We start from the raw sequence: 15993 nt of genomic DNA, 5'->3' as shown, positions 1-15993 counted from the left end.
TGGCATTATTTGTTTCAGCCAATTGATATTCCTTCAGTTTGTGTATGGTTTAGATCTCCACCTTGTGCATCACTTACTAACACTGAATCTCATTTTCCATTGTATTGCCCGTTCAGCCAGTATGGGGAAATTCTTTTGAATCTCTTCATGGTCTGGTTGGTTTTTCACCAACCTGAATAATTTGGTGTCATCTGCAGGCTAGAAGACTAATGGTCTCATTTGGTGTTAGGCAGCTTCATGTGCTCATATGTTCAATGGAAAGGTGAAAACAAGGCTAATAATTCAGTCCTATGCATATCTGCTCAGAAGTAATTCCCATTGAGTTCAGTGGGTCTTACTTCCAGGTAAATGAGTATAGGAATGCAGCCTAAGATGTGTGGGGTGTTTTTTTTTCTTTTCTTATTCCAATATTTAAGAAATCATTTGATATAAAATAACATAAATATGAAGCATACCATATTAATTTTTAATGTTTTCAGTTCACACCATAAGGAGAAAAATACTTTTATGTTGATATAAGCGGATACCAAATGTTTGTTTTGTATTTTTTAAGTACAAGATAAACTTTTAATCCTTTGTGTTTTACTTTGTGTCAGAAATGAAATGTAGATTTTAGTCAAGTGCAAATATAAGTATTCCTTAAAGATTCTAAGCATAAAATATAGCATCTATAGATAATCCAGCTGAAGTTTTAATTCACCATAAACTAAAAATGGAACATGACAACTTCTGATCTGAAACCTGTATTTGAAACTGGCTGAATGCTATTAAATACAGATTGCGTCTTGAAATGTTTTCATCATCAAAGTGCTGTTTCAAGCGTATATGCAGGTGGAGAAAACCTGCTCAGGATAGGAAGTTGAATGAATGAATGCATGAATGTTTTTGGCTTCCAAGTTATATATAGATTACGTTGTCCTTCCACCTTTCAACCACAGTTAATCTGTTTGTTCCATTGTGATCCTTTTTGTTTGCTTTCAATATCAATCTGCAAAACTCCTTATTTAGTGAAATTCTTCAGTGGCTGCTTTCATATCACAACTGGAAAGAGATCACATTATTTATTTATTTATTTATTTATTTCATGATGTGGAAATGAGTATACTAAATTATCACTTACTGTGTATGGATGCTAACATTAAAATATTGGCAGAGGCAAAGCAAGTGCAGGAATTAAACAAATAAGCAAATTCTGTACTGAAATGGAAACCCTGTTCCTGGCTACTCCCTGTGCAGGTTTTGGCTTTTTCTTTTTCTTTTAATTGACTTAGCTTAAAAAGAAGACAGTGTTTAGAAAATAACTCGTGCCCAACATGTAATAAGGAAATGCAACAGCCTCGGTCTGTTTACTAATTGAAATATGGGACTTACTTTGCTGTTTCTCCATTATGCCTATTTAAATAATGCAAGGCCAATTTGTTTTACAGATATATGATGGGAGGGATAATACAGCACACTTGCTAGGTGCATTCACTGGTGCTTCTCTGCGAGGACTGACACTGAGCAGTACTTCAAATCACCTTTGGCTTGAGTTTAATTCAGATTCTGAGGGAACAGATGAAGGTTTTCAGCTTGTTTATACCAGTAAGTATTTCAGAAAGTAGAAGAAGGGATAGGGTACGGAAAAGCCATGACCGCTCTGTTCCTCATCCTGAGAATGGGGCATGCAAGCTCATTTTCAGTGGATAACAGACACGTCTACATTGGTGTTTTGGGGCGGGATTCAGTCACATACTGTCAAATACAAATTGCACAATGATGGTTGGTTTGGAGCGCATGTGCAGCAAACCCACTTTATCTGTAACAGGTTTTTTGGGGGGGTAGGGGGACAATAAGGAAAGTGATGGGAAGATGCACGGGAAGTGTGAGACAACATTTTCAGGAGACAACATTTCCTAATGCCCCCACAAACAGATCAGACTGAATGCAGAACAATTTGCACATCAACTTTGAATGTTCCTTTTGTTGGCATGTTCATGGCACAGAAATTAAATTATTTAGGTTTAGATACACACACCACCCCCCCTCTAAAATGAATGACGAATCATGTTCCAGCAAATTTCCTAGTTTGGTGACACTACTGTTTTCTCTTCTTTCACAGGTTTTGAACTTTCTCATTGTGAAGATCCAGGTGTGCCACAATTTGGGTACAAGATAAGTGATCAAGGCCACTTTGCCGGCAGCACCATTATTTATGGATGCAATCCTGGCTACACACTCCATGGAAGCAGCCTTCTTAAGTGCATGACTGGAGAAAGAAGGGCATGGGACTATCCTTTGCCATCTTGTATCGGTACTAGATTTCTCTTTAGCTTTTGTTGTTGTTTAGTCGTTTAGTCATGTCCGACTCTGTGTGACCCTATGGACCAGAGCACGCCAGGCACTCCTGTCTTCCACTGCCTCCCGCAGTTTGGTCAGACTCATGTTTGTAGCTTCGAGAACACTGTCCAACCATCTCGTCCTCTGTCATCCCCTTCTCCTTGTGCCCTCAATCTTTCCCAACATCAGGGTCTTTTCCAGGGAGTCTTCTCTTCTCATGAGGTGGCCAAAGTATTGTAGCCTCAGCTTCTTTAGCTTTAACATTTGCCAGTGTCACCAAGCAAGCTTTGTGGTTGAGAAGAGATTTGATCCTGGATTATGCAGCCTCAGTCTAACTTCTCTGTTACTATACCTGTGCAGCAGAAACAGAATACAGGTACTGAGCACAGGTCTTCCGGGATGTGCTGATTTAGCATCAGCTTTGACCTCTTGCTTTAGCACAGAGAGGTTTGTCATGCCACCTTTTTCAATTGGTGCTTCCCGTACTTAGGAAAAGAGTCGGCACAATACAAATGTGTTCGTGTACGTCGGTGCACACTAGAGAGTCGGCAGGGCATTGATACCCTTTCTATTATAAAATCAGATGTCCTGCAGCTTACAAATTATAACTATCATGATGGCGCATGAGCTCTATACGGCCAGCTTCTTAATCTGCTCTTAATGCACACACACATACATGCAACCTGTAAAAAGGAAGGATACTGGGGTTTTGTGAGGCAGTGATGGCCCACTCCTTTGCTGTGCCCAGGCCACTGTGGGATCACCTCCATCACCATCCCCTCCCTGCCCTGTTACACTTGGGTTGCTCTCATGTCTCTGGCCCTGTCTGTTGGGTTGCTCTCACAGCTCTGGTCCTGCCATGCCTGTGGAATGCAGCAGTGTGAGTGTGGGCACAGTGGCAGCAGAAGGGGCTGGGGGGTAGAGACCCAGATCTGCAGAGGAGTGGCAGCAGGGGGGTTGCCTCAAGTGCCAGAACACCCTGGGTCAGCCCTGCTCTGAGGTGCCTGAGTCAGAGAAAAAACACCTCTCTGCACCACTTCCCTTGTTGTATAGGTTGCTGACATAGCTGTTATTTTAGTTTCATTTTTTATTTAAAATATTTTTATATCTCCTCTTCTTAAAATAACTACAAGGTGATGTACAATAAAAATATTCAGTACAAAACGGCAACTCAACAATAGTTCAAAAAATACCCCAACAACAGCAACAGCATTTCACAATTACACAATCATTCAACTGGTATCAGAGGCCAGGGCACACTTGGCTGGAAGCTCACTCTCTGTCTTACAGAGAGGCTGGATACTATTGTGGAGAAGGTCTTGCCATGAGCTGATCTCTGCAGACCACAACATAACTTATAACGTATCCTCTAAAACTCTTAGTGGGCAGGCAGGTCTATATGAGAGAATATGTTCTTTCATGTGACCTGTTCCTAAATTACTCGGGGCTTTATAAGTTAGTAACAAAATCACTGGATTCCATATCTGGAGAGGACTGTTCTTCAGACACAACTGCGGACATGAAACCAAGCCTTACAAGGAAGTACAACAAAGGAGTTATGTCAACTTCTCCCTATTTCCAAATTATCCTTCCTAAGCCCTGGGGCAAATACCAAATTGAGGAATACTTTGCTCTGTCAATAATAAATAAAGAGAGCCCCATAATTGTCATGGAAGCCATGAAGTCCCAAGGTAGACCACTATGATGTAGATGCTAAATTCTCCAGAATGGTTGTCCTGGGGTTCGCCAACACCATACTCAGCGAGTTTGGTCAGGGTAGCTTCTGGGCAGTAGCTATTTTTATTACCGGCATGAAGAGGGAGGTTGTTTCTAGAAATACATCTTGTGGGAGGGAAAGTTTACCTATTACCTCCCCACCCCCGAATGGAATGGAAATTGCTCCTGTCACGAAGATCCTTTATCTCTTTGGTGAAAGTTTCATTCCCAGTAGCAGTTTCCGCCTTCCTAAATTGTGCCACAGATTAAAGTTGCAAACTAAAAGATACTCTGTTTTTACTCTTCCTCTGACAGGGGATCTAAGATAAACAGATGACACAATTAGCATGATTTAACTGGTGATCTGGGCGACAGAAAGACAGGTCACAGTTTATGATAAGGATAATGCAAAATGGACAGAAATGACAAACTTTTCAAAGGTTTAGAAATGGGGTCGAGGGGAGATGCCCCTCTACCAACTTGTTCATGAGTATGGCAAACCAACCTTAAACCTCAAGAAATTTCACTGGAATTTTGTATCCCCTGAAAGAAAACAGCAGAAATCCCTTCTCCGTTTTCACATAATGGAGATGTTTCCACACTAATGGGAATGAATGTTTGGCTCATCACTTATACAGACATTTTGGCTGGTAGACAACCTTTATCTTCCTTCTAATGCCAAAGAGAAAGTATCCGATTCTATGCAGATAATAATAATCATTTTTTAAAAATAATAAAAATCATACCATTAGGAATTTGACCTCACATTTGATCTCATAACATTAGGACAAGAGTATTTTTGACTAGTATCCAGCTCTCTAACATAACATAATTGGTCATGAACTGTGAAATAAATGAACGTGAGATAAGAAATAATTTGTCATAAACGAAAGGTAGAACAGAAATATTAATAGAAACTTTATCAGAAATAATTTTCTAATTTGTTTTTACTAGCTGAGTGTGGAGGTCGTTTTAAAGGAGAATCCTCAGGAAGAATCTTATCTCCAGGCTATCCTTTTCCTTATGACAATAATCTGCGGTGTATGTGGATGATTGAAGTTGATCCAGGAAACATTGTCAGGTACTTCAATGTGATCTTATTTTGTGGAGAACCAAAGTTTCAAAATAAGAAACGTGGCCTGCAAAAGTTTCATTGGCATTCCAAGGGCTTTTTTCTTTTCTTTTCTTTTTTAACTTTCAATTTTTCTCAGTATTTAAGTAACAGCCTGAATTCTGAGAGCAGCTTACAGAAGCAAACATATAAAGATGACCTAGATTTACATTGGACAAGTGGGCCTTTGTCCTGGGCAAAGAGAATTCGGTAGTATTCATTAATCAGTTTAACTTAGATTCCACACTATCCCATGTAAGCAGAGCAGCCTGCATCAATTTTTCTATGTGTTAATAATTCTGTCTCCAAGGCACTTCCAAGCTAAAGTAGTTGAATGGTTTGGAAGCTAAAGGAGAACATTTTAAAAAAACCAACCAAAACACACCTTTGTAATTGTAGATCTATTTTTAAACAAAGCAAAACAAAACACACTTCACATTATAAGTAACGAGTCCAAAAAGCAGTTCCCAAAAAATATATATATTCTTGTTAACCTGATGTTAAAGAGGTACAGAAGATGTCTTATAGGTTTTATTGAGCTTTGTCCAGGTGGGAAGTAGATCTTCACACCCTGAAAGTGGAATGTCTCTTCTCCGGCAACAGTGTCAACTCTTCTTGGGAATCATGGGGAAAGGTGCTGCTGTGGGATATTGCTGGGAGGGGATCAGAGCTCACTTTCATTTGACATGTGATGTGATGGTGTGTCTGGACTGCTGTCCTTCCATTGCGTAGTAATGTCTCATGCAGTTCCCAACAATTTATCACATTGTCCAAGAATAACCACCATGATAAAAACAAAGAACTGAAGTCAAGGTCTAAATGCACTTAATATATTTATTTAATGTATGTACACAATTAGACCTTGACATCAAGGGTTTATTTGCTGTCAAAGATTACACTGCCTTAAGCTTTAACTTTTGGGAGCAAAAATTTGGCTGCAGTCCTATAGCTGCTCACCTGGGAGCGAGCGCTATTCTGCTCACTGGGAAATTTTAAGCAGGCATGTAGAGAAGTGCACCATTTGTTGCAACGATTTTCTTGCAATTGTAAGTTCTGTGGATTGTTAAACCACTGATGTTGTTAACAGCCTCCAGTTTCTAGCTTTTGATACTGAAGCATCACATGATATTCTACGTGTCTGGGATGGTCCACCTGAAAACGATATGCTGTTAAAAGAAATTAGTGGCTCTCTGATTCCAGAAGGCATCCACAGCACTCTCAACATAGTTACAATCCAGTTTGACACAGACTTCTATATCAGCAAATCTGGATTTGCCATTCAGTTTTCAAGTAAGTTCATATATGCATATTATTGTAGAATGGTTCTCATTTGACTAGATTTTGTTTCTTCCCATTTTGAAGTCGATGGTAGAAGCTGATATAGAATAATCCACAGGTCAGTAGATGTTGTCTTTCATTTGTTTGGAATGTGACAGACGCAATCATATTTATGAACAATTGCATAATCATTTATATTTTTTTGAAAATAGAAGATGAGGTGGACAGCTAAAGAGCAATGCTCTCCCATGTCAGTGTTTGTCCTCTCTTTTTATTTATATCTCTATATATTACTAGATTTTTGATTATTACTTAACAAAAGTTCTGCTGCATAGTCTCTTATGGACATTAATATGTATTTAAATATAATTGTCATATAATATGTATTTAAATAAGTGACTGAAACTTTATCTGGGATTTAAGGTTATTTCACAGCAACATTGCCATATATTGAGATCTGCTTTGAAGGCCGTCTTGCAGGTACACCTACTACCTAAGGCAGTTTTTCCTCAAACCTGGGTACCCAGCTGCTGTTGGACTACAACTCACATCATCCCTAGCTAGCAGGACTAGTAGTCAGGGATGATGGGAGTTGTAGTCCAACAACAGCTTGGGACCCAAGTTTGAGAAACACAGACCGAAGGTGAGAGAGAACTTTTTCAGTTGTGCTACTTGCTTGAGGAATTTGCTCTCCAGAAAAGCTTACTAGGTGTTCTTTCTGTTGTCTTTTAAGTACTAGTTGACAAATTTATTATTTCTCCATGCGTTTTAATAGTGCTTTTAAAATCTTTGCTGGTTTTTTCCCCCAAGGGAAAGGATTGCTCTGAAAATCCTTTGTGAGCACACAGAATGTCACAGGGAGTACACTACTTCCTGAAATGCAATATGTCATAGAATCCGATTTGTGATTTTAAATAAATTAGAGCTCTCTACTGCTACAGCAGTAAAAGCTCAACATAATTTTATAGTGGGTTTTCTTGGCTGCTTTAGCTGCCACAGATCTTGAGTACTGTTATCTTTAATCTGTGACTGGTAGCTGAGCAGATTCCTAATAGTTTTTACTGATGTGGAGATATCTGTATATTTGCAACGCTCTTGCTGTGAATGTCAATTTTTAAATTGCAAGCTGCCTTCTCTCTTAAATATGAAATGCAGTCCTTTATTTTCAAATGTCTGCTTCACACGAAGAAGAGGGCTACTGAGAGCCCAAGAAGATCTTGATGTCTCTAGTGTGTCGGGGTGCGTGGGTGGGGGACGACACCCAATAGGTTTGGGTTCCTCTAGGGCAAGGACACACAACAATTGTCAGCACTTTCTGTTCAGTGTTTTAATTCTAAATGAGGAGAGGAACAAAACATGCCCTTTTAAAAAAGGCATACCCATGTTCTCAGATGCAAAACAAATGACCTTCTGCCAGACAGACAATATTGTATTGTTCCTTCCACACACAATTTCCCTCATAAATGTATACGGCAGGAGTGAGACTAATCTAGACTGTTGTTCTCAAACTAGAGTTTTGCCTTCTTTCTTCTTCTTCTTTTTTAAATGAACAATTGTTCCTCAGCGTAGTTGGTTGACTTGCTGCTGTGATTACTGTATAAAATGCAGTGCCCTGGTTGTAATCCCTTGTCACTCCTAGTGACCAGTTCCTTTCTCCAAAATGTTTGTTGTTTGTGAAATGTTTTTGGTTTTTGTTTATATATGTTGCTATAAAACAGAGGAAGGCAGTTACAGGATCATAGAATTGTAGCGTTGGAAAGGACCCTGAAGATCATCTAGTCCAACCCCTTGCAATTCAGGAATCTCAACTAAAGCATCCATGACAGGTGGCCATCCTACTTCTGCTTAAAACATCCAATGAAGTCCACCACCTTCTAAGAGAGTCCATTCCACTTTCTAACAGCTCTTACCATCAGAAAGTCCTCCCTGGTGTTTATTTGAAGTGTCCTTTCTTGTAACCATAAAGAAGGCTAATCGCCGAAGAATTGATAGTTTTGAATTATGGTCTGGAGGAGACTCTTGAGAGTCCCATGGACTGCAAGAAGATCAAACCTCTCCATTCTGAAGGAAATCAGCCCTGAGTGCTCACTGGAAGGACAGATCCTGAAGCTGAGGCTCCAATACTTTGGCCACCTCATGAGAAGAGAAGACTCCCTGGAAAAGACCCTGATGTTGGGAAAGATTGAGGGCACAAGGAGAAGGGGACAACAGAGGACGAGATGGTTGGACGGTGTTCTTGAAGCTACCAGCATGAGTTTGACCAAACTGTGGGAGGCAGCGGAAGACAGGAGTGCCTGGCATGCTCTGGTCCATGGGGTCATGAAGAGGCGGACACGACTAAATGACTAAAAAACAACAACTTCTTGTAACTTGAAGCCATTATTCAAGTCTTACCCAAGCTTGCTCCATCTTCCATGTGACAATTATTTAGATATTTGAAGAGGGTTATTATATCACCTCTTATTCAGGCTAAACATACTCCCTCAGCTGTTTCTCAGACGGTTCGCCCATTTTAGTTGCCCTCTGCACATGTTCCAGCTTGCCAATATCCTTTTTAAACTGTGGCACCTGGAACTGGACAGACTACTCCATATCGATGGCCCAAGAATCACATGTGTATCCCATGTCCTAATTTCATGCCAAATTTGTCTTCAGGTGGGTGGCATGGTGGGTAAAATGAGAGACAAGGGGGTAGCAGAAATATCAAAAGGGAGAAGGGTAATGCAGAAATATATAAAGAAAGGATATGGAAAGAGAATAAGGGGATGTCCCATCCACCTTTGACATCAGCCCTGTTCATTGCTGGAATGTGGACCTCAACAGACTACTTTGAAGGAGAAGTGGCCATTGATTGAAAAGAAGGTTCCCCATGCCTACTATAAAAAGTTCCATTTGTGCTGCTACAGCATTCAGGCAGTGCCAGTTTTTCAGACAAAACCAAGCAATGTCCTTTTGCTTTATAGTGAGTGTTTCACATCAAAATGAATATAACAATTGGTCTATATAAGGTCAGCGCTGACAATGTCTTTGTTCCCTTGACAATTTTCTGAGTGGTGGCTTTAAAAGCCAAATCCTAATGCTGAGTGTATGAAATAGCTGTTCTCGGAGTCAGATAAATTTGCTAGTGGTCTTATTAAAGACCACATCTCTGAGATTATTATTTTTTCCACTTTCAAGATAAAATTAGTCAGTCTGATATATTAGTTGGCCTTTTCATACCATCAAATTGAAATCATTCCAGATCCTCACACTTCTTTTTGATGACGCAAAACTATATTTTATTAAACCACAAAAAATGCTTTTTATCTGACCCAAATGCAGAATCACAATATCAAAGGGTGGAAATACTCGTACACTCAATTTCCAAGAGATTCTCTTTATCTTTCTCATTAATCCTTTCTCTTTCGTTAATCTTCTCTCTTTCATTAAATTCTTTTAAAGTTGACATCTGATCTAAATGGCATGCAAGATAGTCAGAATGTCACCGTAGTAATCATTGGTAAGATTCAATGGCTTTGAATTGTTGACAGTCAAAATTCTTTGAAGATTTGGATTACTGCATGTATCCTAGTTTCCCTTTGCTGGTATATATATATATCTACACTATGGTCTGAAGCTCAACAAAAGACCCTGATGTTGTGAAAGATGGAGGGCACAAGGAGAAGGGGATGACAGAGGACGAGATGGTTGGATAGTGTTCTTGAAGCTACCAGCATGAGTTTGACCAAACTGTGGGAGGCAGTGGAAGACAGGAGTGCCAGGCATGCTCTGGTCCATGGGGTCACGAAGAGTCGGACACGACTAAACGATTAAACAACAACAACATATATCTACACATGCGATCCTAGCTGTACAGCAGCTTTCACCAGGAAAGGAGATCCCAGATTTATGGTACCAATTTTTGAGTGGTTTCAGGCTTTCTAGGTAAACAAAGGGTCCCTTTCCCTGATAGGTTAGCCGAAACCCCAGGTCACATTGGGCAATTAAAGACACCTTGTGCAAATGTGTCAATACTTGAACTTCATTAAGCAAGTCAAGAGTCTCCATGGTCTTTCTATTCCTTACAACTTTTCTGACTGAGCCTTTTAGAACTTAAGAAAAGCCCCAGGTAATCAGACAGAATGTTCTTCTTGTCAGTTTTGCAGAGTGGTCAAGCAAATCCCTCTAGAAACCCCATGAGCAGGGAAGTATCCAAGTTACTTTTGCAGCAGCTTGAGTTCAGTGACATGTTGCTTCTGAAGACTGAGGTTCTGCTCACTTGGCTTTATTAGATTCATTACTTTTGCTTTTAACAAATCCTTGCATACAGATACCCCCCCCCTTTGACTTGTGCTGCTCCTTGCAGGTCTTGCTTGACCTCTGACAAGGCCCAAATCCCTTGAGGCACTCCCATTTTGGCTCAGGATTTATCTAGATCTGATGTACATCATTAGCTAGTAGTGCAAAGTGAACTAGGGAGATGGATAGATATATACTGAACTGGGTTTCTATCATCGTACTTCATTGGAAAGCAAGTGGCTTTACATGAACTAGAGAGGCAGATGTGTGCATCTGTGTTTGTGAGTATGAGTGTGAGAAAGGAGAGAGTGGCAGATAAATATTATGGCCTACCTATCTAAGGGATGTGGGTGGTGCTGTGGGTTAAACCACAGAGCCTAGGACTTGCCAATCAGAAGGTCGGCAGTTCAAATGCCCGCGACAGGGTCAGCTCCCGTTGCTCGGACCCTGCTCCTGCCAGCCTAGCAGTTCGAAAGCACATCGAAGTGCAAGTAGATAAATAGGTACCACTCCGGCAGGAAGGTAAACGGCATTTCCGTGCGCTGCTCTGGTTCACCAGAAGCGGCTTAGTCATGCTGGCCACATGTACACCGGCTCCCTCGGTCAATAAAGCAAGATGAGCACCGCAACCCCAGAGTCAGTCATGACTGGACCTAATGGTCAGGGGTCCCTTTACCTTTACCTTTTAGCTATCTAAAATGAAGTTTCCTTGAGGATTAAAGTAGATTTGATATAGTATGGCCCAATCTGGGCTATTCAGAATATAAGGGAAGGGAGGGTTAAATTGCACTCTGGGTAGATATAAGGGAGAGGATTACTTCGCGGATCTCTCCACAAGCAGCGGGATCTCTCCACAAGCAGCGGGAACCACCGCTGGGCTCCCACGGCTTGCAGAGAGCTGCCTGTTTGCGGGCTGCGGTCGGGGGAAGCTCGGGCTGCCCCAGCCCCGCGCCTGGGGGGGAAATAATTTTTTCCCTTTATTTCCCCCCCAAAAAAACTAGGTGCGTCTTATGGGACGGTGCGTCCTATAGGGCGAAAAATACGGTAAATGGAATCATGATGGATCAGGCCTTAAGGCCAGCTAGTCTAGCATCTTCTGACCCACTCATTAGTCCAAGAGATATGGTCCATTTATAGGTTTGCTGTATTTCAAGAGGTAAAAATCTGGGCACTAAAAGTTGTTGAGCCTGATATCCAGAAAAGTCTGGTTACATTCCAAAATTTACAAGTGGCTCTTTACTACTTGCATTTGTCTTAATTTTGGCTACGTCTTTGAGTGGGAAGTGTTTCCATTTTGACTATAATCTGTGCAATACAACCAGAGAACTAGGATTCCGGTGCTGGCCTCTTGAAGAGAAATCACACATATACTGTACTTTGAACTTTAGCCACTTCATCTCGAGATGAGACACAATAGGACTCCTATCTTCTAATCTTGTAGAGAAGCACAAAGCAGAAGACAGCGAGAACAGCTTCCATTGAGCAAGTTGCTCTGAGAAGCAACACAATTAACAGGAAACTAAAATATTATCTTAAAGATTTCAAAATAGAACATGGAAATCATTCCATAATTCAGAGAGCAGAGATCTTCAGTGCCAGGGAGCAGGAAATATAATCTTTGTGATAACCATGTTTGGATAACAAGCTCTGTGTCAATTTACAGGCACCCTAGTATACATCAAAAAAGTTAGCTGAATGATAGGTTAAGTATTTCAATAATTGAAGTATTTCAATAACAAGTTATAATGCAATACAATATCAGGTACACATATGCACATTTATAAAGGATTGCGTTTTCTGAGCTTTGCAGCTTTCTTTCAAGACTGCATTGCAGGTCTCATTACAAGGTTATAAGAGACTTTATCTTTGTTGAAATTTGTGCATACTCTACCAATTTTCATGGAAAGCAATGAAAGAGGTGTTTTAGATAACTAATAGAAACAATGGGATGCAACCCACATTCCAGTATGAATTTAGGGTACACAAAACAGGAACTCAGGAAGGCTAGATATGAGAGGATGAGAACAATACATTGCACAAAATATGAAACATGAGGAAAAGGGGAAGATTAAAGCAAGATCTAATATTTTGTTGGAGAACAGTAATTTTGAAAGGAGGGGAAATGTCTTGTGTACAGTAGTGTCAATAATCTGTTAGTTTTTAACATTAGTCTCATGCCCTCCTGGAAACACCATGTGCTCAATTAGCACCAGTATGATCTCTGTAATATGTGGCTAGTCCACAAAGGAGGCTTTTGTCTTGGTAAAAGAATTTTTGGTAAAAGTGTTTATGTAAAGTGTTCTTGATTCTAGGCCATTTTGCTCTTGTCTCATTTGTTCAGTGACACAGAAAAAACCAAACTTACGTTACCTTTTCTTATTTAAAATAATGTAGTCACCACCTTTATTTTGCAAAGAAATAGCAAAATAGTTCATAAACAAATAAAACCAGAATGTCACAAGGAAATCAGTTCAATAAAAGAAATATAACTATCATATTAATCAGGAACTCTGGGAATTAATGCCCAGGGAAACAAGTACATTTTCAGCTGTCAACTGAAAAATCCCAAATTTGGAGTCTGCCTGATCTCCATAGGAGATATTTCCACAAGGTAGGCACATTTTGCAGAGGGTAGGTTCAAACTATGGAATGTTTCCACAGACAACTGCAAATTTACCAAATACTGGTATTCATGGTCAGGCAAATGCCTGGGTAAACACCCAGGCATTTGCCTGACCATGAATACCAGTACAGTATTTGGAAGAACTAGGTTTAGGATGCTAGTCTCCTGAATACAATGAAAAGAATATTTTCCAAACTGCCTGTCAAGTGATCTTGCCCAAAGTCTAATTTAGTTAATTCTTTGTTTGAGTTCTTTTTTGTGATCTCATATTCAGTTTGAGTTACTGTTTTGCCTTTTCTTTTGCCAGCTCTGGCTTTTTCCTGGGAAACAAACAAGTAAACAAGTGGCTGATGGCTAAATCCTTTTTTTGGTCAGTATTGACAGGTCCTAAGTGAAAAGTGCAAGCATGCTGATTCAATGAAAAGAAAATGTATAATGCAATTTAATCTGTCAAGTTTTTTTTCCAAGGGAAGCAGAAATCTTTGTATTTGAATGCTTACAGAATATTTTAATCATAAGCTTTGGCTCAGAGTAAAATGTCAACGTTACTGCTGAATGCTACTAAGTCTCTTTTGCTGTTGGGATGCATGGCTCTTAATCCCATTGGGTTATTTCCAACAAACTCATCCCACTAGCACAAGAACTTTCACATTGGTAATGGAATATAATCTGCTGTCTTGTCCCTGCACACACTCTATGCCCTCCCTAAATGTGCTCTAGAAGGTTTGGGAAACCCTCGGAAAATATTAGCAGAGTGGGAAAGGCATGGGGAGAGGAGAAAAAAGTTATTTTGCACAAGCAGAAGTCATTGCACTAACTGACAACTTGTTGGATGAAACACATTAATTCAAAATAGGCATTGTTGAAATGATGAATTATCTATGAGTTTGTTCCAAGCTATATGAAAGGGGGGGGGGAGGTAAACCACTTCACCCATCATGTGGCAATTTTTGGTACACCTGGTTAAGTAAATTGTCATCAATTTAACTGGCATTATTTCAGTTCCTTCTTTGATTTTTATCTTTTTAAAAACAAATAAAAACACACATTTGTGTAACTAGTTCAGCAGATCTCTTTTACTGGCATATTTCATTCTATGCATTGATATGCTACATTAAGTCTGATGAAACGTGATTACAGTCAGTAATCAAAACAGATGGCAAATAAAAGAAATAATTGCATATAATAATCATTTTAGTGGACAATATATTTCCCCGAAGAAAAGAGGCCTAAACATCTCATTGGCTTGCATGAGCCATTAAATTGTCTTTTCTTAAAACATCTGTACAGTGCAACTTGTTATGAATCAAAATGTGATATTTTTGCCTTCCTCCTAGGTTCTGTAGCCACAGCATGCCGTGATCCCGGAGTCCCCATGAATGGAACCCGAAATGGGGACGGGAGAGAACCTGGAGACACCGTCATTTTTCAGTGTGACCCTGGCTATGAGTTGCAAGGAGATGAAAGAATAACCTGCATTCAGGTAGAAAATCGGTACTTCTGGCAGCCCAACCCACCAGTCTGTATAGGTATGCAGAAACCAAGGGAAGACGCAACTGCTTTTCTGACTTTGGAAACATGTTATAGTTACACAGCCACAAAGCCAAAAGTCAATAGCTTATTGTTAACGTTGAATTAAACACAGATACCAGGGCAGCTCAGTAGTCCTCAATAGGACGGTGTTTTACCTTTTAAAGAGGATAGATTTCTTGCAGGAGGAAAAGAATGAGGACAGCAACACAAAGAGACCAAAGAGGAGAATCTCAATAGGTGCTGAAGAAAATTGTAGGTTTGTCATAAAAGCACTCCCAATTATAGTCATTACACCTAATGTGTTTTCAGTGTAGCTAGTCTTGATCAGAAGCAGAATTTCTTCTTTGTCTCCTGAGTTAAGGAGTCTCTTTGTCTTTTGGGAGACACAGAATGAGCTATTGATTCCAATGAAGAGTGGCTACACTGGAAGTGTGTTAGGAGCAATTACTCCAGTTGGAGTAAGGTGCAATGTTTCTACAATGGAAGGATGCTGTATAATTTTTCATGAAGGAATAAAAAAAAATTACATTTTTTTCACCTTTTGACACTTTTTTTGAGGGGGCGGAGGGGAAGAGAGACTATCCCCATTTTTGTGACAGAATGGCAGAATGTTTTCACAGTCTTAACAGGCACTTCACATAGTGTGGTCTATAGCCAGATCCCACAAATAAGTCAGGTCAGGAGTTTCAGGCCCACATATACTTTCAAGAGGGCAACTTACTCCATGAAGGTTGAGAGCAAACTAAACCTTTTTTCAACTTCTGCCCCTAGTCTACCTCTCCCAGGCTCCTCTAGAGACCCTGCCTGGCATATTTCCTGTGTTGTTAGGCTTGCAACAGCCTGAAGGTGGCATGTGGTTCCTCAATCTCAACAGAAGGTTCCTGTGAGGATCTAGGTCAGGGGTAGGCAACTTAAAGCCAAGGGCCAGATCTGGCCCAATTGCCTTCTCAATCCGGCCCGCGGATTGAAACACACGAATCAGTGTGTTTTCACATGAGTAGAATGTGTGCTTTTATTTAAAGTGCATCTCTGGGTTATTTGTGGGGCATAGGAATTTGTTAATATTATTTTTTCCCCCAAAATATAGTCCAGCCCACCACATGGTCTGAGGGACAGTGGACCGGCCCATGGCTGG

At 40.2% G+C, this 15993-nt stretch overlaps 1 protein-coding gene across 4 annotated transcripts in view; it reads left to right on the top strand.

Annotated features, from left to right (window-relative positions):
- CSMD3 (CUB and Sushi multiple domains 3) overlaps window positions 1-15993 on the top strand; it is a 603606-nt gene that overhangs the window by 413001 nt on the left and 174612 nt on the right. For all 4 annotated transcript variants that reach the window (XM_082235380.1, XM_082235382.1, XM_082235381.1 and 1 more), the window contains 5 exons: window positions 1428-1584; window positions 2102-2293; window positions 4990-5116; window positions 6234-6436; window positions 14663-14854. In XM_082235380.1, the coding sequence (XP_082091506.1) occupies window positions 1428-1584; window positions 2102-2293; window positions 4990-5116; window positions 6234-6436; window positions 14663-14854 (871 nt within the window). The remainder of the gene's footprint in view (window positions 1-1427; window positions 1585-2101; window positions 2294-4989; window positions 5117-6233; window positions 6437-14662; window positions 14855-15993) is intronic.

The sequence above is a fragment of the Podarcis vaucheri genome (genome assembly GCF_965113315.1).
Source record: "Podarcis vaucheri genome assembly, chromosome: 8".
In the NCBI taxonomy this organism is placed as follows: domain Eukaryota; kingdom Metazoa; phylum Chordata; class Lepidosauria; order Squamata; family Lacertidae; genus Podarcis; species Podarcis vaucheri.
Note: the sequence above shows the minus strand (reverse complement) of the source record. Positions and strands in the feature narration are given on the sequence as shown.